General features: G+C 48.9%; 1 protein-coding gene and 1 pseudogene across 1 annotated transcript in view; both read left to right on the forward strand.

Moving 5' to 3' along the window:
• Positions 1 to 1,934: 1,934 nt before the first annotated feature.
• YWHAG (tyrosine 3-monooxygenase/tryptophan 5-monooxygenase activation protein gamma) overlaps positions 1,935 to 24,428 on the forward strand; it is a 34,438-nt gene continuing 11,944 nt past the window's right edge. The window contains exon 1 of the mRNA XM_063953955.1: positions 1,935 to 2,411. Coding sequence (XP_063810025.1) covers positions 2,325 to 2,411 — 87 coding nt within the window. The 5' untranslated portion in view covers positions 1,935 to 2,324. The remainder of the gene's footprint in view (positions 2,412 to 24,428) is intronic.
• LOC135052117 (5S ribosomal RNA) lies at positions 11,641 to 11,759 on the forward strand (annotated as a pseudogene).

A 24,428-nucleotide genomic window follows, 5' to 3' on the forward strand; every position in this document is an offset into this window, starting at 1 on the left:
GGCTTGCATATGAACTGACCAATGACTCATCATGAATGAGAAAGTTCCCTCCCCTAGACTAACAACAAGAGACCTGTGCACACCCCCAACTCTCAGTGTACTGCTGAACACACACACACACAGATGGCCCTTTTTGTCCCAGATGATGGCGGAGATGCTGTCTGTCCAGTGGCTGCATGATTTTACTGAGAGAGAGAGTGACATGGAGTGGAGAGTGTATTTGAGCAAAATATGGTAATTGTATTGCTGGCCGTGTCTGTATTTGAATTAATTTGTAATTACTGCTGTGTAAATTGTAACCATGTAACTATATATACACTGCACATTGTGATATATTGAATACATATCCTTTTACTAACAAATATATACATCAATGAGCTTTGGAACTCAGATAATGTGTGGGTGTATTGTTTTATCTTATGGGATGCAGTGTTTTTGCGATGTATAGCGCACATTCATAGCACATGGTAATAAGATGCGCAGGAGTCCACAGTATATAATAAAGCTGGCATTTTAAATATTTGTTAGAAAGTAATTTGACTTCAACAACTACATACCCTATATGGTACACCACATTACTGCACTACACCCACCTATAAGCTACACCAAATCCCCTATCTGGGAGGCAAACTGGAGGTTGATACTGCTAACTGGGAGCACAGGTGGTCATTCCGAGTTGTTCGCTCGGTAATTTTCTTTGCATCGCAGCGATTTTCCGCTAATTGCGCATGCGCAATGTTCGCACTGCGACTGCGCCAAGTAAATTTGCTATGAAGATTGGTATTTTACTCACGGCATTACAAGGTTTTTTCTTCGTTCTGGAGATCGGAGTGTGATTGACAGGAAGTGGGTGTTTCTGGGCGAAAACTGGCCGTTTTATGGGAGTGTTTGAAAAAACGCTACCGTTTCTGGGAAAAACGCGGGAGTGGCTGGAGAAACGGAGGAGTGTCTGGGCGAACGCTGGGTGTGTTTGTGACGTCAAACTAGGAACGACAAGCACTGAACTGATCGCACTGGAAGAGTAAGTCTCGAGCTACTCAGAAACTGCACAGAGAAGTCTTTTCGCAATATTGCGAATCTTTCGTTCGCAAGTTTGATAAGCTAAGATTCACTCCCAGTAGGCGGCGGCTTAGCGTGTGCAAAACTGCTAAAAGCAGCTTGCGAGCGAACAACTCGGAATGACCACCACAGTGCGCTTCTATAGCTTGTACAGTGCAGTGCACACTAGTCGCAGCACTGCATGGCAATAGAAGAGAGTTTAAGACAGTAGCCGACATAGGAAGGAGAGATCCCAGGTAGTGGAGCTCACCCGCACAGCGTCGGAGCCAGCTGTGGGCAGACAGGTGGGTCAGATACATTGATCTGGGAGCTGCCTGCTGTCTCACCGGAGCAGCACAGGACTGCCGGTGGGTAAAAAAAACAAAACAAACCACAGCTCCACTGTAACGCCTTGGCGCCCCCTCAAATCCTGCACCTCGGGGAACATGCCTCCTTAGCCCCCCCCCCCCACGCCTAGTTATGGCCCTGGTCTAGTAGGGGGGGGGGGGGGGGGGGGGGGGGGGGGGTGTGTGTGTGTGTGTGTGTGTGTGTGTGTGTGTGTGTGTGTGTGTGTGTGTGTGTAACACCATTTGTCAGATCACCTCCTCTTTCGCCATAGTCTCATGCCAGACAAATGAAATGTATTCAGATCGCACACAAAACATTCCATTATGTGAGACAATATGGGCATATACTGCAAGCTCTCGCACAGTGACAGTTATAATGGCATTCTTTTTACGTAGCTGGGAATTGTAGTCTTCTCACAAAGGCGTTTCTCTTTGCAAACGTCCTTACCGCAAGTGTAGGAAAACTACAACTCCCGGCGTGCAGTGCGGCGCTGCTCGTGGCTGGGCCATTGTAGCCAGAGAGCTCACAGCCACCTCCCCATGTACCCCATGCGCCTCTCACAGACCTGGGAGCCGGCGGCTGCCTTTTACGGCCGCTGACATCAGCTGGGATGTGAAGGCGAAATATAGAGTGGGTGACGTCATCGGGCGGCTCCACACGCGATAGGAGGAGGAGCCGGGGGGTGGGGACTGGTGGCACTCGCAGACGGGCTGGGAGTAACCGGCGGCGGGTGTTGGAAGTACCGTTATTCAGCAGCAGCGGAGTGTGCCAGTGGGAGACAGCAGCAGCAGTGCAAGCGCTCAGCAGAGATAAGGGCGTAGCTCTGCTCGCTGCCACCGCCCTGTGTCTGAGCTCAGTCGCCGTGCAGACAGCTCCTAGTCCAGTGCCAGCCGCACCCGAGCCCCTGCCACCCGAGCAACCAGTCCCCGTGATACAAGATGGTGGACCGCGAGCAGCTGGTGCAGAAAGCCCGACTGGCTGAGCAAGCCGAAAGATACGATGACATGGCGGCTGCGATGAAAGCAGTAAGTGTGTGAGGCTGGGTGCTGGGGACGTTCATTGCTCTTGTGCTGTGTATAAGATCCGCACCATCTTCTCCCCCAGCGCCTGTATGCCATGTCACCCTGCACACACTCCCCTCAGTGCCATAGCAGGGTGCCCGTACCTGTGACACACGCTTAGTCTTTCCTTTATGTGCTTGCAATGACGTGTGTGGCACAGAGGTACCACTTACCGGCTGTTGCTATGGGGCTTGCGTGTATTGGCTGATTAGTGCCCATTGCCCTAGGGTACATGCACTGCCCTGGTCCCTATGCAAGAGGCAGAGAGGTGTGTGCCACACTGCAAGGGCACCCAGATGTACAGCTCTGCCCTATCCTGTGATGTGCCCATAGATGGCATCTGCTGTAGTGTGGTGGCATTAATGTTGGCAATGACACCTGCTTGTGAAGCCGCATACTGTACTCCCCAGCCCTTACTGTGCTGCTGCTGATCCAACATGCCAAACCCATGGCTGACACACTAGTAAGGTCCCTATGCTGGTGGTGCTGTAGTACCAGCATTACTAATACCACACCGTGTCACTGTCATAGGAACGTCAGTGCCCAGCTGCTGGCGAATAGCATATTCTCCTTTTTTATATTTAAAGTCCTACCTCTGCCAGCTTCTCCCCCCTATTCCTCATCTCCTGGCTTGTCTTTCTGTTGAAAGAAAACGAAAAAAAACATAGCACATCTTACAGACACAAAGCAATTGTGGAAGGTAGAACCAACCCTTCCAGAAGATTCTGCATTTGTCATATTGCAGAGAAGAGGCTGGACTGTCTGGTGAAGGGAGGGGAATCAGCAAAGAGGCAATTGTTTAAATAGATTGGGGGGAAACAAAATCTAGGTGCAGGTGCATTTTTTGTTTCTCTGTCTCATTCAGTTTAGCATGCATGGTCGGTGCATGCTGCTCAAGAACAGTGTCAGTCTTGACATACGGAACATACCTATAATCCTAATTATAGCTAGGTATTTTACCATGCATGATTGTGGAAATGTAACAGATTTGTGCTATATTGTTATGAGAAGCATTGGATGTTGTCATTGTATCCGCTTATTATTGTAAAGATTGGAAATGTTGCGATCTGAAACTTAAACAGGTACAAACACACAACTCCGCTGTTCTCCCAATTCTGGTGCAAGTCCGTTTGTGAACCATTAGTTCTAAAAATAATTCCCCAAGGTGTTTGTGGGGAAATGTATTGTAGCTTCCTTCGGTCCTGCTTGTGTGTAATCGCTCTCCCTTGAGGCTGGAAATTGTGTTGCTGTTTCACCACAACTAATGCAATGCTGGCATTTGTTTTAGGATTGTAAATGTAGAACACTGTCTACACAGACTGCTTTCATGCCAAACTGTGTCCTTCTCTGCCCTCACAGTACGGCTGGAAATTTGTTACCTCACCTATTTCCATAGCAACTAGTGATGTCATTTGGAGACGAAATCTGCATTGCACCCAGGTGGTTGGTACCAGACAGCTTTTATGGCAATTTTCCAAAATTATTGCTATGATAAAATACTTTTAAACTGACAGCTTTTTTATTTATTTTAAGCTGAATTTTTTTTCTCATCTTAAATTAACATGATGTTTTTCAAAATTGCAGTTTCAACTGGATATATTTGGTGTAGATCATATGTTCATGTAAAGGCTCCCAAACATCCAGTAATCACAAAAAATAAATAAAAAAAATTCAGATTCTGATTCCCCCCCCCCCCCCCACCACCACCCCAAAATTAAAGTTTCCCCAAGTCACCAATCTGCGCCCACACAATACAGACATTTTTTAGTGATTAGCAGATCTTTTTCAGCAAATACATATCTGCCAATCTTGAAAGGCTCCTCAGTTTACTAGAAACAGTCTGCAAATCTGCTGATTGTTACCATACACTAGCAAATCTACAGTCCCAATTGAACTGTGAAATTCAGCATGTTGGACAACCTGATTTACCAATCCCAATCACTTTTTGGATTGCATCTATGAGCCCCATATATTGCAGATTTATTTACACAATCATCTGCAAAACTCCAAACTGATTACTGATGTATGGGGATCTTTAGGAAAGATTTTAATTATCTACCGGTAAATCCTTTTCTCATAGTCCGTGGAGGATGCTGGGGTCCACATTAGTACCATGGGGTATAGACGGGTCCACTAGGAGCCATTGGCACTTTAAGAGTTTGAGAGTGTGGGCTGGCTCCTACCAGACTCAGTCTAGAAACTGTGCCCGAGGAGACGGACATCTTCGAGAGAAGAATTTATACACAGATAGTGGCGAGATTCATACCAGCTCACACATACAAGGCAAATCAAGCTAACTAGCTTGAAAAACTCAGCATCCGCTGAAACATTACTTACCAAGTAACAATGCAGTACTTAACTAAAACAAAGTTATACTGAACCAGATAACCACCGCAGGAAAACGAAGCGCTGGGCGGGACCCCAGCATCCTCTACGGACTACAAGAAAAGGATTTACCGGTAGGTAATTTAAAATCCTATTTTCTCTTATGTAGGGGTGGGCAAAATACGGCCCGCGGGCCGGATGCGGCCCGAAAACCGATCCTGTCCGGCCCACTGCCTCCCACCAGCGAGCAATGACAAGCGGCCCGAACGGCTGAGCTGCTTGTCATTGCTCTGAGCTGCAGTACCTCCAAGCTGTCGGCGGCGCCTCTCTCCCCTGCTGCTGCGTTGTAGCATCCTCCTCCAGAGTCCCCAGTGACAACGGCTGGGTTCAGCCGAAAAGGGGCGGAGCTACGTGCAGAGGAGGGGGCGGGGCTAAACGGGACCTCAGGGGGCGGAGCTACACGGGACAAGAGCCAGACTTGTACAGAATAGATCCATCCTTCCTGCCACTGCCAGCCAGCCAGATCAGTAAAGTTAATGGGAAAAGTGAGAGAAAGAAAGGGGTGTGTGATAGTGTGCGTATATTTGTGTGTGCGGGCAGAGGCGTCAGTCTGTTTTTAGGTTTGGGGGAGAGATCTTTAGCTCTCGCTGTACCAACCCCTCCCGTGTTCTGTCACCATGTCACCCCCGTGTTCTGTCACGTATAACCCCCCCGTGTTCTGTCACTGTGTCACCCCCCCCGTGTTCTGTCACTGTGTCACCCCCACTGTGTTCTGTCACTGTGTCACACCCACTGTGTTCTGTCACTGTGTCACACCCACTGTGTTCTGTCACTGTGTCACACCCACCGTGTTCTGTCACTGTGTCACACCCACCGTGTTCTGTCACTGTCACCCCCACCGTGTTCTGTCACTGTGTCACCCCCACCGTGTTCTGTCACTGTGTCACCCCCACCGTGTTCTGTCACTGTGTCACCCCCACCGTGTTCTGTCACTGTGTCACCCCCACCGTGTTCTGTCACTGTGTCACCCCCACCGTGTTCTGTCACTGTGTCACCCCCACCGTGTTCTGTCACTGTGTCACCCCCACCGTGTTCTGTCACTGTGTCACCCCCACCGTGTTCTGTCACTGTGTCACCCCCACCGTGTTCTGTCACTGTGTCACCCCCACCGTGTTCTGTCACTGTGTCACCCCCACCGTGTTCTGTCACTGTGTCACCCCCACCGTGTTCTGTCACTGTGTCACCCCCACCGTGTTCTGTCACTGTGTCACCCCCACCGTGTTCTGTCACTGTGTCACCCCCACCGTGTTCTGTCACTGTGTCACCCCCACCGTGTTCTGTCACCTTTTCACCCCCACCGTGTTCTGTCACCTTTTCACCCCCACCGTGTTCTGTCACTGTGTCACCCCCACCGTGTTCTGTCACTGTGTCACCCCCACCGTGTTCCGTCACTGTGTCACCCCCACCGTGTTCCGTCACTGTGTCACCCCCCCACCGTGTTCCGTCACTGTGTCACCCCCCCACCGTGTTCCGTCACTGTGTCACCCCCCCACCGTGTTCCGTCACTGTGTCACCCCCCCACCGTGTTCCGTCACTGTGTCACCCCCCCCACCGTGTTCCGTCACTGTGTCACCCCCCCACCGTGTTCCGTCACTGTGTCACCCCCCCACCGTGTTCCGTCACTGTGTCACCCCCCCACCGTGTTCCGTCACTGTGTCACCCCCCCACCGTGTTCCGTCACTGTGTCACCCCCCCACCGTGTTCCGTCACTGTGTCACCCCCCCACCGTGTTCCGTCACTGTGTCACCCCCCCACCGTGTTCCGTCACTGTGTCACCCCCCCCACCGTGTTCCGTCACTGTGTCACCCCCCGTCACTGTGTCACCCCCCCACCGTGTTCCGTCACTGTGTCACCCCCCCACCGTGTTCCGTCACTGTGTCACCCCCCCACCGTGTTCCGTCACTGTGTCACCCCCCCACCGTGTTCCGTCACTGTGTCACCCCCCCACCGTGTTCCGTCACTGTGTCACCCCCCCACCGTGTTCCGTCACTGTGTCACCCCCCCACCGTGTTCCGTCACTGTGTCACCCCCCCCACCGTGTTCCGTCACTGTGTCACCCCCCCACCGTGTTCCGTCACTGTGTCACCCCCCCACCGTGTTCCGTCACTGTGTCACCCCCCGTCACTGTGTCACCCCCCCACCGTGTTCCGTCACTGTGTCACCCCCCCACCGTGTTCCGTCACTGTGTCACCCCCCCACCGTGTTCCGTCACTGTGTCACCCCCCCACCGTGTTCCGTCACTGTGTCACCCCCCCACCGTGTTCCGTCACTGTGTCACCCCCCCACCGTGTTCCGTCACTGTGTCACCCCCCCCACCGTGTTCCGTCACTGTGTCACCCCCCCACCGTGTTCCGTCACCGTGTCACCCCCCCCACCGTGTTCCGTCACCGTGTCACCCCCCCACCGTGTTCCGTCACCGTGTCACCCCCCCACCGTGTTCCGTCACCGTGTCACCCCCCCACCGTGTTCCGTCACCGTGTCACCCCCCCCACCGTGTTCCGTCACCGTGTCACCCCCCCCACCGTGTTCCGTCACCGTGTCACCCCCCCCCGTGTTCCGTCACCGTGTCACCCCCCCCCCCCCCCGTGTTCTGTCACCATGTTACACACCCCGTGTTCTGTCACTGTCACCCCCCCTCCCCGTGTTCTGTCACTGTGTCACACCTTTCCCCAGGGGCCATAAGACACTGGATAATTTGCTTGCTGCACAATAATTATCCTAAATAAAATGTTAATGTGTAAAAGGGGGCTCTACCTGCTGTAATGTGTAAAAAGGGCTCTACCTTCCATACTGTATAAAAGGGGCTCTATCTGGTGTAATGTGTGTAAGTGGCGCTGTGTGGCGCAATTTGAATAATGGAGACTATTGTGCAGCCTAATATGAATCTGTATTATTTTTTGCCCACACCCCTTCCACATGAAGCACGTCCCTATATTTTTGGCAAGTGGGGGGAGCTGCTATTTTGTATGTGGCCCTCGGATACTGACAGGAAATGTCAAGTGGCCCCTCAGCTGAAGTAATTGCCCACCCCTGTCTTAGAGGATGCTGGGGTCCACATTAGTACCATTGGGATGTACCAAAGCTCCCAGAACGGCAGGGAGAGCGCGGAGGCTCCTGCAGAGGCCAAAGTATCGAACTTGTAGAACTTTGCAAACGTGTTCGACCCAGACAAAGTAGCCACTCGGCAAAGCTGTAAAGCCTAGACAGCCCGGGCAGCCGCCCAGGAAGAACCCACCTTATGAGTAGAGTGGGCCTTAACAGACGTAGGACACGGCAATCCTGCCGTAGAATACGCATGCTGGATAGTGAACCTGATCCACTGAGAGATCATCTGCTTAGAAGCAGGACACCCAAGTTTCTTGGGATCATAGAGGACAAACGGAGAGTCCGATTTTCTGTGACGAGCAGTCCTCTTCACAAAGATTTTCAGAGCCCTTACAACATCCAAGGACTTTAATGAAACTGAGGAGTCTGTAGCAACTGGCACCACAATAGGTTGGTTGATATGAAATGCCGACGCAACCTTCGGAAGGAACTGCGGACGTGTCCGGAGCTCAGCTCTATCGTCATGGAAGATCAAGTATGGGCTTTTACGTGACAAAGCACCCAACTCCGACACACGTCTTAGCAGATGCCAAGGCCAACAAAGTAACAGCATTCCAAGTGAGAAACTTGACCTCAACCTCCTGTAGAGGCTCAAACCAGTCCGACTGGAGGAACTACAACACCACATTAAGATCCCAGGGCACCGTAGGCGGCAACAAAGGGAGGTTGGATGTGCAGAACTCCCTTCAAAAAAGTCTGAACCTCAGGGAGGGCAGCCAACTGTTTCTGGAAGAAAATGTATAGGGCCGAAATCCGGACCTTTATGCATCCTAACCTCAGGCCCATATCCACACCTGCTTGTAGGAAGAGGAGAAAATGCCCCAGTTGAAACTTCTTGGACTCACACCAAGATGCATACTTTTTCCAAATACGATGGTAATGTTTAGACATAACTCCTTTCTAGCCTGTATCAGGGTAGGAATAACCTTGCTCGGAATGCCCTTCCGAGCTAGTATCTGGTGTTCAGCCTCCGTGCCGTCAAACGTAGCCGCGGTAAGTCTTGATAGGCGAACGGCCCCTGTTGCAGCAGGTCCTCCCGAAGAGGAAGAGGCCTTGGCTCTTCTAGCAGTAGATCCAGAATATCCGCGTACCAAGCCCTTCTTGGCCAGTCTGGAGCAATTAGGATTGCTTGAACCCTTGTTCTCCTTATGAGATTTAGCACTTTTGGAATGAGTGGGATTGGTGGAAACACGTACACCGACTGGAACACCCACGGAGTCACTAGGGCATCCACCGCCACTGCTTGCGGGTCCCTTGACCCTGAACAATATCGCCGAAGCTTCTTGTTGAGACGATAGGCCATCATGTCTATTTGAGATACACCCCAAAGATCTGTTACCTCCTTGAGCACCTCCGGATGCAGACCACACTCCCCTGGATGGAGATCGTGTCTGCTGAGGAAGTCTGCTTCCCAGTTGTCTACTCCTGGAATGAAGATTGCTGACAGCGCCAACGCATGTTTTTCTGCCCAGAGGATGATTCTTGTTACCTCTACCATTGCAGCTCTGCTCTTCGTTTCGCCCTGTCGATTTATGTAAGCCACTGTCGTCACATTGTTCAACTGCACTTGAATGGCCCAATTTCTCAGAAGATGGGCCGCTTGGAGAAGACTTTTGTAGACGGCTCTTAGTCCCAGAATGTTTATCAGTAGGCCTGCTTCCAGACTTGACCATCTTCCTTGGAAGGTTTCCCCTTGAGTGACTGTGCCCTAGTCTCGGAGACTTGCGTCCGTGGTTAGAAGGATCCAGTTCTGAATCCCGAACCAACGGCCCTCCAGATGGTGAGGTAATTTTAGCCACCATAGAGTGAAATCCTGGCCTTTGGCGACAGACGTATTCTCTGTTGCATGTGTAGATGAGATCCCAACCCCTTATCCAGGAGATCCAGTTGGAAAGAATTAGAAAAAAGAAAGAAAATGAGAAGATAAGTAAGAGTAGGTGGATCTGCTTTCCACGTTAGGCACGGTTCAGCAGCACCCACATTCGTGGCTCTGTGCTCCGTGAATCGAGGATGAGAGTCCACGAGACAGATAAAGAAGTAGAATTCTTTCTTAGTTGATGTTTCTCGAGAATTGGGATTGAAATCCATGATTAGAAATACAATTACATAATGCAAAAAATTGCTGTGGAAAAAGTCAGTCACAGGGAATGAACACCACAGTAAACACGTATGAGTCAGGCTGCAATACAGTTATTGAAATCCCCTTAGGGAATATAGGTTATCCCAAAGTACAATAGTATCGCAGAAAAAATTATAGATAATAAATGAACATAGGCATGTATGTTATATGCACAAAAGATTCTTCTTAACAATGCTCAGGCAGTGTTTACATGTCAACAAATCCGCAGACTATATTGGTCAAGTATTTGAACAGAAACAATAAATCATAAATTTCTGAATCAGAATAGGAAGAGAAAAAAAAAAATGCAAATCATGCCCACAGATATTACAAACCAATACTGTCATCGACAGATATGGGCAAACCATAACATTACAACATTTTTTCAATTGCAATACCCAAGCAGTGATGTACTGCATAACTTGTGGATGCAACTTGAAATACGTTGGCATGACCACACGTAAGTTGAAAGAAAGAGTCCTGGAACATTTGGGAAACATTCGCAACGCAGCGAAAGATCTAGCACGCATGAAACAGCTTACCTCGGTTGCCAGGCACTTTCATTCTCACCATAAAGGATCCATCAAATAATTTAAGGCTTTTGGCCTAGAACGTGTTCATTTGGGCATACGAGGAGGAGATATCACCAAGGAACTTTACAAGAAAGAGAGCGAGTGGATCTTTCGCCTCAAAACTCTTAAGCCATTTGGTCTGAATGAAAATATCAACTATGAGTCTTTTTGTGAATTATCAGCCTTTTTACTGCAGTACATACCTGTAGACCAGTACTTAATATAATTATTTTCTCCTTCCCTACTCCCCACCACTGATCACCTTCAATATCCTTGCCTCGCCCAGCAACTCCAAAGTCCATAACCTAGCCACAGTATCCCAAACAACCCCCCCCTCTCTCTCCTCTCCCCTCCCCCCCCCCCCCCCCAATCCCCCCCCCCTCAACCCACCAATGGTCCACACTTTATTCCATCCCCTCTCCTCCCATCACTCACCCTCCTCCTTACCCCCCTTCCCTTACCCTACCCTCACCCTCTTATCCCCCCCGTCTCATGCCCGCAATCCTTCCATCATATTACAGCCCCCTCTTAATCATTCACACATCGTCTCCATTGATTTCTGGCACCACCCTGACCCATCAGCACTTTTTAATCGCCCCCCCCCCCGGCCTATCCTTAGCACGAGGCTCAACCTGTTTTCCACTACCCTCTTTTTTATCCACCTAGCACACACTTATTATCCTTCACCTTATACTCACACAATGGCATTTCATCACCACATTATCATTTTCACTTCCATTTTTTCTCCCCACACACACTTTCAAAATCCCTGCAATCGCATTATCTCTTACACACCTTCACGCCTTCTATAATGGTCTTTTTCAATACCTTCAAATCATTCCATTTCCAGCCATCCCCATTAGGTTCTTTTTCACAGCCTCACATTTTTATTCTCACTAATCAGTATATACATTTTGTGACATCCATCAATTCTGTCTAATTCTTTCTATCATCTCCTACTGAATTGTTTCTTATATAGGTGCACTCTCATTGGCGTGCTGATCATACTATCCTCTACTATCATACCACGCTGCCAGCGCCCGATCTCGTCCGATCTTGGAAGCTAAACAGCTTTGGGCCGGGTTAGTACCAGGAAAGGAGACTACCTGTGAATACCTGGTATTGTAGAGTAGGAATTGTTTCCTCTCTGTGTGAGAAGAACACGCCAACAGCAGTATCACCACTATTTCTTTCTCATATCTTCTCATTTAGACAGTGAATGCTCAGTGCAGATCAACGCTTTTTCCATTTACAACTATGGTATCTGTCTAATGATTCAGGTGCTAGAGTCTGGTGACCTCCAAACAGTTATATATCTACTTAATGCAATTGATTATAGTTGGAGATTTATACATTCATGTTCTGACCACTCCTCGGTCCTATCAATACAGTTATCTGTACTGGTCAGGGGAAATGGTGGTATGACAATTCTGTGTCTACAAACCTTTCCAATCACTCTTTAATTAAAGAGACCAGAACATTTTAAATTTTTTCCCCCCAATTCTTTATTATTTTCTCATGGATCGTTTAGGTGGGTAAAATATGCTTATATTCTTACTAATAAAAGTTATGTTTTAACATTCTCTAATATACTATACACATTATAGGAACTTTTCTTTTCCTTGCATAGAGTGTGCCCACACAAGAGCCTTCTTTTTCTCCCTTGTTAGTCTATGTACTTTCTGGCTCTGGGCGCACCACCAATGAGGACAGCATATAGGAGAAAATCATAGATATTTTCTCGCTCCCATTACTAATGGGTAATCAATAGTCCGACTTTGGTTTTCTCAATTTATTACAATTTTGTGACCTGTGCCCAATCGCCCTATGCCTTTGTCACAGGATAGCCCTGTCTGCCAGCAAAGCTGGCAAGCCTGATTTGAAGAGTCGGTGAGGAGGGAGATTTTGAAATTCCAGGCTGTACCCCTGGGACACAATATCTTGCACCCAGGGATCCAGGCTGGACGACACCCAGATGTGACTGAAATGCCTGAGTCTCAACCCACCTCCAGGCCGCACTATCCACCGTCATGCTGAGGACTTACCTGAAGCAGGCTTCTGTTCCTGGGAACCTGCTGCAGCAGGTTTCTTGGATTTTGGCAGACCTCCTCTAAAGAATGTGTTAGACGGCTTGGCCTTTCTTGCTTTGGCTGTCTGAAAGGACTGAGATGCAGCTGAAGAAAAGGGTTTCTTCGTAGCAGGTGCAGCTGAGGGAAGAAAAGGAGACTTACGCGCTGTAGCCGTGGAAATCCACGCATTCGATGCTTCCCCAAAGAGAGCCTGACCTGGGTAGGGTCTCCACACCTCTCCTGGATTCCGCGTCGGCAGAGCACTGGCGCAGCCAAAGTTCCCTACGAGCTGAGACAGATATGGAAGATATCCCCGCAGCCATGGAACCCAGGTCTTTCATAGATTCCACCATAAATCCTGCAGAATCCTGAATGTTACGTAAAAACAATTCAACATCACTTTTATCCATTGTATCCAAATCCTCAAGTAACGTGCCTGACCACTTTACTATAGCTTTGGAAATCCATGCACAGGCAATAGTAGGACATAGTATCGGCCCTGAAGCCGTGTATTTGGATTTGAGCGTAGTGTAAATTTTGCGATCAGCCGGCTCTTTTAAGGAGGTAGATCCTGGAACAGGTAAAACCACCTTTTAGAGAGTCCGGATACAGACACGTCAACTATGGGTGGGTTTTCCCATTTTTTCCTATCCTCAGGGAAGGGGAAAGCAACCAGAACCCTTCTAGGGATCTGGATTTTTTTTCCGGGTTTTCCCATGCTTTCTCAAATATAGCATTTCATTCTTTTGACGCAGGGAAGGTTAGCAAGGTTTTCTTATTGTCAGTGAAGTAAGCCTCCTCAACCTGCTCAGGTGTTGTATCAGCAATATTCAACATATCTCTAATAGCCTCTGTCATCAACTGCACCCCTTTTGCAAGAGATGGTGCTCTACTGAGCTCTACTAAAAGACTTTATTTAGGTTTTTTATTTTACAGGGAGACTGCTGGCAACAGTCTCCCTGCTTCGTGGGACTTAGGGGGAAGAAGTAGGAACCAACTTCCTAAATAGTTTCATGGCTCTGCTTCTGCTGACAGGACACCGTTAGCTCCTGAAGGGTACTGAACACTAGCTGCGGCTATGCGCCCACTCCCACAGCACGCCGTCACCCCCCTAACAGAGCCAGAAGTCAGAAGACTGGTGAGTAATGTTACCGGAGATCTGCAGAGTGGGACCTCCGGTCATCGTGACGGCTTATGGTACCGCGCAGCGAGCGGGAACGCTGCGCGAGCATGCTATCCATAACACAGAGCACAGCAGGGCGCAGGGGGGGGCGCCCTGGGCAGCATGAACCCTACTCTCACTGGCAACAGGTAGCATATGATGTTGTGGCACAGTCCTACACCCCCGCCAGTATAAAGATTAGAAATTAACTCTGAGGGGAAACGCGCCATTACAGGGGGCGGAGCTTCTTCCTCAGGCAGCCAGCACACTGCTCAGCGCCATTTACTCCCACCTGCTGCAGGGGAAGAACCGCTAATCCTCCTCTCCACGTCTGAATCAAGCATCAGGGTGCAAAAAGGGGGGGGGGGGTGTACTTTGGGTGCTCAGTCATATTATTGGCATTATATAAGCGCTTAAGGTCTCTGTGTACAAAATACATGACACAAGGATTTTTTTCCTTGGCGTTGAGTTGTGAGCTGGCAATTCCTGTTCTGTGTCCTTCTGACAGATTTTACTGTGGGTCTGTCTCCAATAAGCCCCGGAGTGTCTGTGGTGTGATTGTGCACGTGTGTGACATGTCTGAGGCAGGGAGCTCTTCCCCTGAGGGAGCTTCCATCGCACCACGAGCCTGAATGGGTGAAAGAATTACATGATAGTTTGAATCATATCAGTAAGAGATTGGATAAGTCTGAGTCTCATGCAGAAAACTGGAGAAAATCCGTGGAAGATGTGATTTTTAATAGTTCTGCCTTTTCATCCACAGGGGACCCCTCTGGTTCCCAAAAAAAGATCTTTTGCACAAGTAGTACAAACTGATACCGACACGGACACTGATTCCTGTGTCGACACTAGTGATTCCAGGGGAATAGATCCAAAGTTAACAAAAAACTTTCAATACATGATTGTTGCTATAAAGGAGGTGTTATAAGTTACGGACCCCCCTCCTTTACCACAGGAGAAGGCTTACTTTAATAAAGAGAAGAAAATTAATGTAACTTTCCCTAAATCTCATGAGCTGATCACTCTCTTTGAGGGAGTCTGGTCAAACCCTGAAAAGAAATTTCAGATTCCGAAAAGAATTAAGGCATCTTACCCTTTCCCTGCAGAGGACAGGAAAAGGTGGGAATCACCCCCCATTTTAGACAGTGCCCTGTCACGGTTAACAAAACAGGTGATTCTCCCTGCGCCTGGGACAGCTTCACTGAAGGAGCCGGCAGACCGCAAGTTAGAGACTACGTTGAAATCTATTTGTGGCCAATGGGACACTACTCAGGCCTACCATTGCCTGTGCGTGGGTGAGTAGTGCTATTGAAAAGTGGTCAGAAAACTTGTCATCAGACATTGACACAATAGATAGAGACGAGATACTCCTAACGTTAGGTCATATCAAAGACGCTGCTGCATACATGCTGGAAACCATGAAAGATATTAGTCCATGGGATCAAGAGCCGCTACCATGGCGATCTCAGCACGTAGGGCGTTGTGGATTCGCCAATGGAATGTTGACGCAGATACCAAAAGGAATATGGAGGCTCTCCCGTATAAAGGCGAGGCCTTGTTTGGAGATGGGCTGGATGCCTTAGTTTCTGCGGCTACCGCAGGTAAGTCGACATTTTTGTCTAATGCTCCAGCGAAAAAGACACCACTCTCAGATGCAGTCCTTTCGGCCCAATAAATACAAAAAGGGTAAAGGTTCCCCTTTGCGGGTAAAGGAAGGGGAAAAGGAAAAAAATCCACAGCGTGTCCTGGATCACAGGTGCAGAAATCAACCTCTGCGTCTGCCAAATCTTCAGCATGAAGCTGGGGCTCCCTTACGGGAGTCTGCTCAAATGGGGGCACGTCTGAAACTCTTCAGTCAGATGTGGGTTCAATCTGGCCTGGACCCGTGGGTCTTGCATATAGTGTCCCACGGGTACAAGCTGGAGTTTCAAGACATTCCCCCATGCCGATTTTTCAAATCGGCCTTGACAGCTTCTATTCCAGACAGGGAAGTGGTATCGGCAGCAATACAAAAATTGTGTCGGGATCAAATGATTGTCCTGGTTCTCTTGTCGCAACAAGGAGAGGGGTTTTATTCAAGCCTTTTTGTAGTTCCGAAGCCGGACGGCTATTCTAAATCTGAAAACATTGAATCTCTACCTACAAAGGTTCAAATTCAAGATGGAATCTCTGAGGGCAGTGATTTCCAGTCTGGAGGAAAAGGACTTCATGGTGTGAGTGGACATAAAAGATGCGTACTTACATGTTCCTATCTATCCTCCACATCAAGCGTATCTGAGATTTGCAGTGCAGGATTGTCATTACCAATTTCAGATGTTGCCGTTCGGACTCTCCACGGCACCGAGGATGTTCACCAAGGTGATGGCGGAGATGATGGTCCTCCTTCGACAGCAAGGAGTCAATATAATTCCTTACCTGGACGATCTCCTGATAAAAGCGAGGTCCAGGGAAAGGTTGGTGCAGAACATTGCACTCTCCCTGACAGTACTTCAACAACACGGTTGGATCATAAATTTTCCAAAGAAACAGATTGAACCGATGACAAGATTATCGTTTCTGGGGATGATACTGGACACAGAAGTACAGAGGGTATTTATTCCAGTAGAAAAGGCTCTGGAAATCCAGAGAATGGTCATACAAATTCTGAAACCAACAAGAGTGTCGATTCATCAATGCATTCGGTTGTTGGGGAAGATGGTAGCGGCCTACGAGGACATACAATTTGGCCGATTCCATGCCAGCGTATTCCAGTGGGACCTATTGGACAAGTGGTCCGGATACCATGTACACATACATCGGAGGATAATCCTGTCATCCGAAGCCAGGATTTCGTTCCTGTGGTGGCTGCACAGTTCTCACCTTCTGGAAGGACGCAGGTTCGGGATTCAGGAGTAACCACGGATGCAAGTCTCCGAGGCTGGGGAGCAGTCACACAGGAGGAAAGCTTCCAAGGAAGATGGTCAAGTCAGGAAACCTGTCTTCACATAAACGTTTTGGAGTTGAGAGCCATTTACAACGGCCTTCTACAAGCGGTGCATCTTCTTCAAGATCAATCCATACAGATCCAGTCACACAATGTAACAGCAGTAGCGTACATAAACCGTCAGGGCGGAACGAAAAGCAGAGCTGCAATGGCAAAGGTGACAAAGATCCTCCTCTGGGCAAAAAGACATGCAATTTTCATTCCAGGAGTGGACAACTGGGAAGCAGACTTCCTCAGCAGACACGATCTCCATCCAGGAGAATGGGGCCTCCACCAAGAAGTCTTCGCAGAGGTGACAGGTCTTTGGGGAGTTCCTCAAGTAGACATGATGGCATCTAGTCTCAACAAGAAGCTTCAAAAATATTGTTCCAGGTCGAGAGACCCTCAAGTAAAAGCAGTGGATGCACTAGAGACCCAGTGGGTGTTTCGGTCGGTGTATGTCTCCCCTCCACTTCCACTGATGGCAAAAGTTCTCAAAATCATAAGAACAAGGGTTCGAGCGATCCTCATTGTCCCAGACTGGCCAAGGAGGGCTTGGTATCCAGATCTTCAGGAGTTAATCATAGAAGATCCTCTTCGCGAGGACCTGCTGCAGCAGGGGCCATGCGTGTATCAAGACTTACCGCGGCTACGTTTGACGGCATGGCTGTTGAGCGCTGGATCCAAAGAAGTCATTCCCACTCTTATTCAGGCCAGGAAAGGAGTAACGTCTAGACATTACCACCGTATTTGGTGAAAACATGTTTTTTGGTGTGAAACCAAGAAGGCTCCAACGGAAGAGTTTCAGTTAGGATGTTTTCTCCATTTTCTTCAGGCGGGTGTGGATGCTGGCCTGCAATTGGGTTCAATCAAGGTCCAGATTTCGGCCTTGTCCGTTTTCTTTCAGAAACAAAGGGGTTCTGCACATCCAACCTCCATTTGTGCCTCCTACGGCACCGTGGGATCTTAACGTGGTGTTGTAGTTCCTTTAATCAGATTGGTTTGAACCTCTCCAAACCAACAGGCTCACTGCATCGAGGGACTAAGGGGAGAAGAAGCGAACTCACCTGCGTGCAGAGTGGATTGGGCTTCTTAGGCTACTGGACATTAGCTCCAGAGGGACGATCACAGGCTCAGCTTGGATGGGTCCCAGAGCCGCGCCGCCGGCCCCCTTACAGAGCCAGAAGGCAGAAGATGTCCGGAAAATCGGTGGCAGAAGACGTCCTGTCTTCAACAAGGTAGCGCACAGCACTGCAGCTGTGCGCCATTGCTCTCAGCACACTTCACACTCCGGTCACTGAGGGTGCAGGGCGCTGGGGGGGGCGCCCTGAGACGCAATAATAAACACCTTGGATGGCAAAAAATGCATCACATATAGCTCCTGGGCTATATGGATGCATTTGACCCCTGCCAAAATACATAAAAAAACGGGAGATAAGGCCGCCGAGAAGGGGGCGGAGCCTATCTCCTCAGCACACTGGCGCCATTTTCCCTCACAGCTCCGTTGGAGGGAAGCTCCCTGGCTCTCCCCTGCAGTCACTACACTACAGAAAGGGTTAAAAAAGAGAGGGAGGCATTTCAACTGGGTCGATTCCTACATTTCCTGCAATCAGGATTGTCTATGGGTCTCAAATTGGGATCTATTAAGGTTCAAATTTCGGCCCTGTCGATTTTCTTTCAAAAAGAATTGGCTTCAGTTCCTGAAGTCCAGACTTTTGTTAAGGGAGTGCTGCATATACAGCCTCCTGTGGTGCCTCCAGTGGCACCGTGGGATCTCAATGTGGTTTTGGAATTTCTAAAATCTCATTGGTTTGAACCACTAAAAAAGGTGGATTTAAAATATCTCACATGGAAAGTGACCATGTTACTAGCCCTGGCTTCGGCCAGGAGAGTGTCAGAACTGGCAGCTTTATCTTACAAAAGCCCATATCTGATTTTCCATTCGGACAGGGCAGAACTGCGGACTCGTCCGCATTTTCTCCCTAAGGTGGTGTCAGCATTTCATCTGAACCAGCCTATTGTAGTGCCTGCGGCTACAAGTGACTTGGAGGACTCCAAGTTACTGGACGTTGTCAGAGCATTAAAAATATATATTGCAAGGACAGCTGGAGTCAGAAAATCTGACTCGTTGTTTATATTGTATGCACCCAACAAGATGGGTGCTCCTGCGTCTAAGCAGACGATTGCTCGTTGGATCTGTAGCACAATCCAACTTGCACATTCTGTGGCAGGCCTGCCACAGCCTAAATCTGTAAAGGCCCACTCCACAAGGAAGGTGGGCTCATCTTGGGCGGCTGCCCGAGGGGTCTCGGCATTACAACTTTGCCGAGCAGCTACGTGGTCAGGGGAGAACACCGTTTGTAAAATTTTACAAATTTGATACTCTGGCTAAGGAGGACCTGGAGTTCTCTCATTCGGTGCTGCAGAGTCATCCGCACTCTCCCGCCCGTTTGGGAGCTTTGGTATAATCCCCATGGTCCTTTCAGGAACCCCAGCATCCACTAGGACGATAGAGAAAATAAGAATTTACTTACCGATAATTCTATTTCTCGGAGTCCGTAGTGGATGCTGGGCGCCCATCCCAAGTGCGGATTATCTGCAATAATTGTACATAGTTATTGTTAACTAATTCGGGTTATTGTTTAGGAAGCCATCTTTCAGAGGCTCCTCTGTTATCATACTGTTAACTGGGTTTGATCACAAGTTGTACGGTGTGATTGGTGTGGCTGGTATGAGTCTTACCCGGGATTCAAAATTCCTCCCTTATTGTGTACGCTCGTCCGGGCACAGTACCTAACTGAGGCTTGGAGGAGGGTCATAGGGGGAGGAGCCAGTGCACACCACCTGATCGGAAAGCTTTACTTTTTGTGCCCTGTCTCCTGCGGAGCCGCTATTCCCCATGGTCCTTTCAGGAACCCCAGCATCCACTACGGACTCCGAGAAATAGAATTATCGGTAAGTAAATTCTTATTTTTTTCACCTTATGTTCCTGCACAACAAAAGAAAACGCAGCACTATCAGATGCAGTCCTTTCGGCCCAATAAATACAAAAAAGGACGAGAGTCCTCCTTCCTTGCTGCGAGAGGAAGAGGAAAGGGTAAAAGGTCACAGGCTGTGGCAAGTTCCCAAGAACAGAAGTCATCTCCGGCTTCTACCAGATCCACAGCATGACGCTGGGGCTCCTTTGCGGGAGTCCGCACCGTGGGGGCACGTCTCAAACTCTTCAGTCGGGTCTGGGTTCACTCGCCCCTGGAACCTTGGATATTCGAAATAGTAACCCAAGGGTACAAATTAGAGTTTCAAGACGTGCCCCCTCACCGAGTTTTCAAATCGGCCTTGCCAGCTTCTCTTCCAGAAAGGGAGGTAGTATGCGCTGCAATACAAAAGCTGTGTCAAAGTCAAGTCATTGTCACGGTACCACCGTCACAACAGGGGGATGGCTTTTATTCGAGTCTGTTCATGGTACCGAAGCCGGATGGCTCTGTCAGACAGATTCTGAACCTAAAATCCCTAAATTTCTTTCTAAAATAAATTCAAATTCAAGATGGAATCTCTGAGCAGTGATCTCCAGTCTGGAGGAGTGGGATTTTATGGTGTCGGTCGACATAAAGGATGCCTACTTACACGTCCCCATATACCCTCCACATCAGGCTTACCTGAGGTTTGCTGGTCAGGATTGTCATTACCAGTTTCAGACGTTGCCGTTTGGTCTGTCCACGGCTCCGAGGATTTTTACCAAGGTTATGGCGGAAGTGATGGTTCTCCTGCGCAAACAGGGAATCACAATTATCCCGTACTTGGACGATCTCCTCATAAAGGCACGATCCAAGGAGCAATTACTGAAAAACGTTGCGTTCTCACTGACGATTCTGCAACATCATGGTTGGCTCCTAAACTTGCCAAAATCACAGTTGGTTCCGACGACACGGCTGTCGTTCCTGGGTATGATTCTGGATACAGAATTACAGAGAGGTTTTCTTCCATTGGAAAAGGCTCTGGAAATACAGAACATGGTCAAACAGATTCTGAAACCGACAAGAGTGTCGATTCTTCAATGCACTCGGTTGCTGGGGAAGATGGTGGCGGCCTACGAGGCCATTCAGTATGGCAGGTTCCATGCCAGGGTGTTTCAGTGGGACCTGTTGGACAAGTGGTCCGGGTCTCACCTGGACATGCACCGGAAAATAATCCTATCTTCCAGGACCAGTATCTCCCTCCTGTGGTAGCTGCACAGTTCTCACCTCCTAGAGGGACGCAGGTTCGGGATTCAGGATTGGATCCTGGTGACCACAGATGCAAGTCTCCGAGGCTGGGGAGCAGTCACACGGGGAGAAATTTTCAGGGAAAATGGTCAAGCCAGGAAGCTTGTCTGCATATAAACATTCTGGAATTAAGGGCCATTTACAATGGCATTCTGCAAGCGGAACATCTTCTTCGCGGTCTGCCCGTCTTGATTCAGTCAGACAACATAACAGCAGTGGCGTACATAAACCGCCAGGGCGGAACAAAGAGCAGAGCGGCAATGACCGAGGCCACGAAAGTTCTTCGCTGGGCGGAAAAACATACAAGCGCTCTGTCGGCAGTCTTCATTCCAGGCGTGGACAACTGGGAAGCAGACTTCCTCAGCAGACATCCAGGCGAGTGTGGTCTTCATCAAGAGGTCTTTGCAGAAGTGACGAGTCATTGGGGAATTCCTCAAATAGACATGATGGCGTCTCGCCTCAACAAGAAACTTCAGAGATACTGTTCCAGGTCAAGGGACCCTCAAGCCAGTGCGGTGGACGCCTTGGTGACGCCCTGGGTGTTTCAGTCTGTTTGTGTTCCCTCCACTTCCACTCATCCCAAAGGTGATAAGCCTCATAAGAAGAACAAGGGTTCAGGCTATACTCGTCGTTCCAGATTGGCCACGGAGGACCTGGTATCCGGATCTTCAGGAACTGCTCATAGCAGATCCCTGGCCTCTTCCTCTAAGGGAGGATCTGTTACAGCAAGGGCCGTGCGTGTTTCAAGACTTACCGCGGTTGCGTTTGACGGCATGGCGGTTGAACGCCAAATCTTAGCCCGGAAGGGTATTCCCTGTGAAGTCATCCCTACACTGCTTAAAGCAAGAAAGGAGGTAACGGCGAAGCATTATCACCGTATTTGGAGAAAATACGTGTCTTGGTGTGAAGCCAGGAAGGCTCCTACGGAAGAACTTCAGCTGGGTCGTTTTCTCAATTTTTTGCAGGCAGGTGTGGATGCGGGCCTAAAGTTAGGCTCCATTAAAGTCCAGATTTTGGCCTTATCAATCTTCTTTCAGAAAGAATTGGCCTCCCTTCCAGAAGTTCAGACCTTCGTGAAAGGCGTGCTACACATCCAACCTCCATTTGTGGCACCGTGGGATCTTAATGTGGTATTGCAGTGCCTGCAATCTCATTAGTTTGAACCTTTACGTGAGGTTGAGTTAAAATTCCTTACTTGGAAAGTAGTCATGCTGTTGGCCTTGGCATCCGCAAGGCGGGTATCTGAGTTGGCGGCTTTGTCTCACAAAAGCCCCTATTTAATCTTCCATGCTAACAGAGCGGAGTTGAGAACTCGTCAACAATTTCTACCAAAGGTGGTTTCATCATTTCACATAAACCAGCCTATTGTGGTGCCAGTGGCTACTGATGCCTTGGCGGAATCGAAGTCTCTCGATGTGGTCAGAGCTTTGAAAATCTATGTCGCCAGAACGGCGCAGATTAGGAAAACAGAGGCTCTGTTTGTCCTGTGGGCTCCCAACAAGATTGGCGCTCCTGCTTCCAAGCAGACTATTGCGCGCTGGATCTGTAATACGATTCAGCAGGCTCATTCTACGGCAGGATTGCTGTTCACCGATTTCGGTGAAGGCCCATTCTACCAGATAGGTGGGCTCATCCTGGGGGGCTGCCCGGGGGGTCTCGACATTACAGCTTTGCCGAGCTGCTACTTGGTCGGTATCGAACACCTTTGCGAAGTTTTACAACTTTGATACCCTGGCTGAGGAGGACCTCTTGTTTGGTCAATCGGTGCTGCAGAGTCATCCGCACTCTACCGCCCGTTCTGGAGCTTTTGTATAAACCCCATGGTTCTTGAAGCATCCCCAGCATCCTCTAGGACGTATGAGAAAATAGGATTTTAATACTTACCGGTAAATCCTTTTTCCACACGTGATTCACAGTTTTTGGGATTAAGTTGTGGAAACCCACTGACTCCGTGTAAACTGCGGTATCTATTTTATTTATTTATTTTCCTGAACGCCAACCCGATTTTGACTTTTTGTTTTTTTGTGGACTTTACTTCACAGCTCATGTAGCTGTGAGGTTCAGTCTGACTTCGGGGACTCGCATTAGGGGCAATCCCTTCTAATTGGATTGCTCTGGTACGGCTAATTGCATACGCCCCACAGACACTTTAGATGACGGCAAGCGTTACCAAATATAAACATTCCCACAGGCCTTTGTAGTAGGTTTCTGCCTAGTTAACGTCTGGTGTACTGGCACACAAGTGTCATTGGATAGAAATAACTGATCTATAAGAATGAACACTTCTATATTATCATATAACATCCTCGTATGTCAGTACTTTGTTAGCTTTCATTACATGTATATACTTCAGAATTTTAAGTTTACGAGGCTAATAGGATAGCACTGGGGGAATTCTTTATCTGTGATAACGCCCGCAGCTTATAGGATAGCACCTTATGTTAAAATACAATAATTTCTCTTACGTCCTAGAGGATGCTGGGGTCCATATAAATACCACGGGGTATAGACGGGTCCTGTGGAGCCTTTGGCACTTTAAAATTTAATTGTGTGGGCTGGCTCCTCCCTCTATGCCCCTCCTCCAGACCTCAGTTTAGAAATTGTGCCGAGAGAGCCGGATGTACTTCCAGGGAGCTCCTCAGAGGGAGTTCTGGAAAGACTATTTCTAAAGAAAAAAGCTACCAGGGAAGCTGCTGGCTCCTGAAGAGTTAATGGCTCCTGCTGACAGGACACCATTAGCTCCTGAGGGTGATAATCGCATAGCCCCCGATGGTGAACGCTCACTCCCGCAGCACCAGCCGCCACCTCCTGCAGCAGCTAGAAGGTGACAAGGTGGTGAGTACTAAACACCAGCGATCCGTTAGAACGGAAAGCTGGTGTCAATGGCGGCTGCGGGGAATGGAGCATAGCAACAGGCTGTGCTCCGCCAGTTCTTTTCACACTGCACACGGGTGCAGAGCGCAGAAGGGGCACTCTGAGCTGGATTACATCCCCACACTGGTCACTACAGTAAACGGAGTTGAAAGAACCTCCGTTTACATTAATTCCCTCAGGCCAGTATAAAATAATTAAAAACGCGGGAGAGCTGCGCCATGTTTGGGGCGGGGCCTCTTCTGTTTTTAGATCCAGCTCACACCAGCGCCATTTTAAGCTACAGTCACCGCTGTGAAAGGCTTCCTGGAAGCTGTCCTCCCTCATAACTTACTGTGGATCTAGGGTGTTATGGGGGTGGGGGTGGCGGGGGAGTACTGTTTGGTGCTTATGTGATAAATCTGTATTATTATTTATATGATAGAATAACCTATTGGGTTACTAAATTGGCGTAGAAGGTTTATTTTGTACACT

Source organism: Pseudophryne corroboree, chromosome 2 (assembly GCF_028390025.1).
Source record: "Pseudophryne corroboree isolate aPseCor3 chromosome 2, aPseCor3.hap2, whole genome shotgun sequence".
Classification (NCBI taxonomy): domain Eukaryota; kingdom Metazoa; phylum Chordata; class Amphibia; order Anura; family Myobatrachidae; genus Pseudophryne; species Pseudophryne corroboree.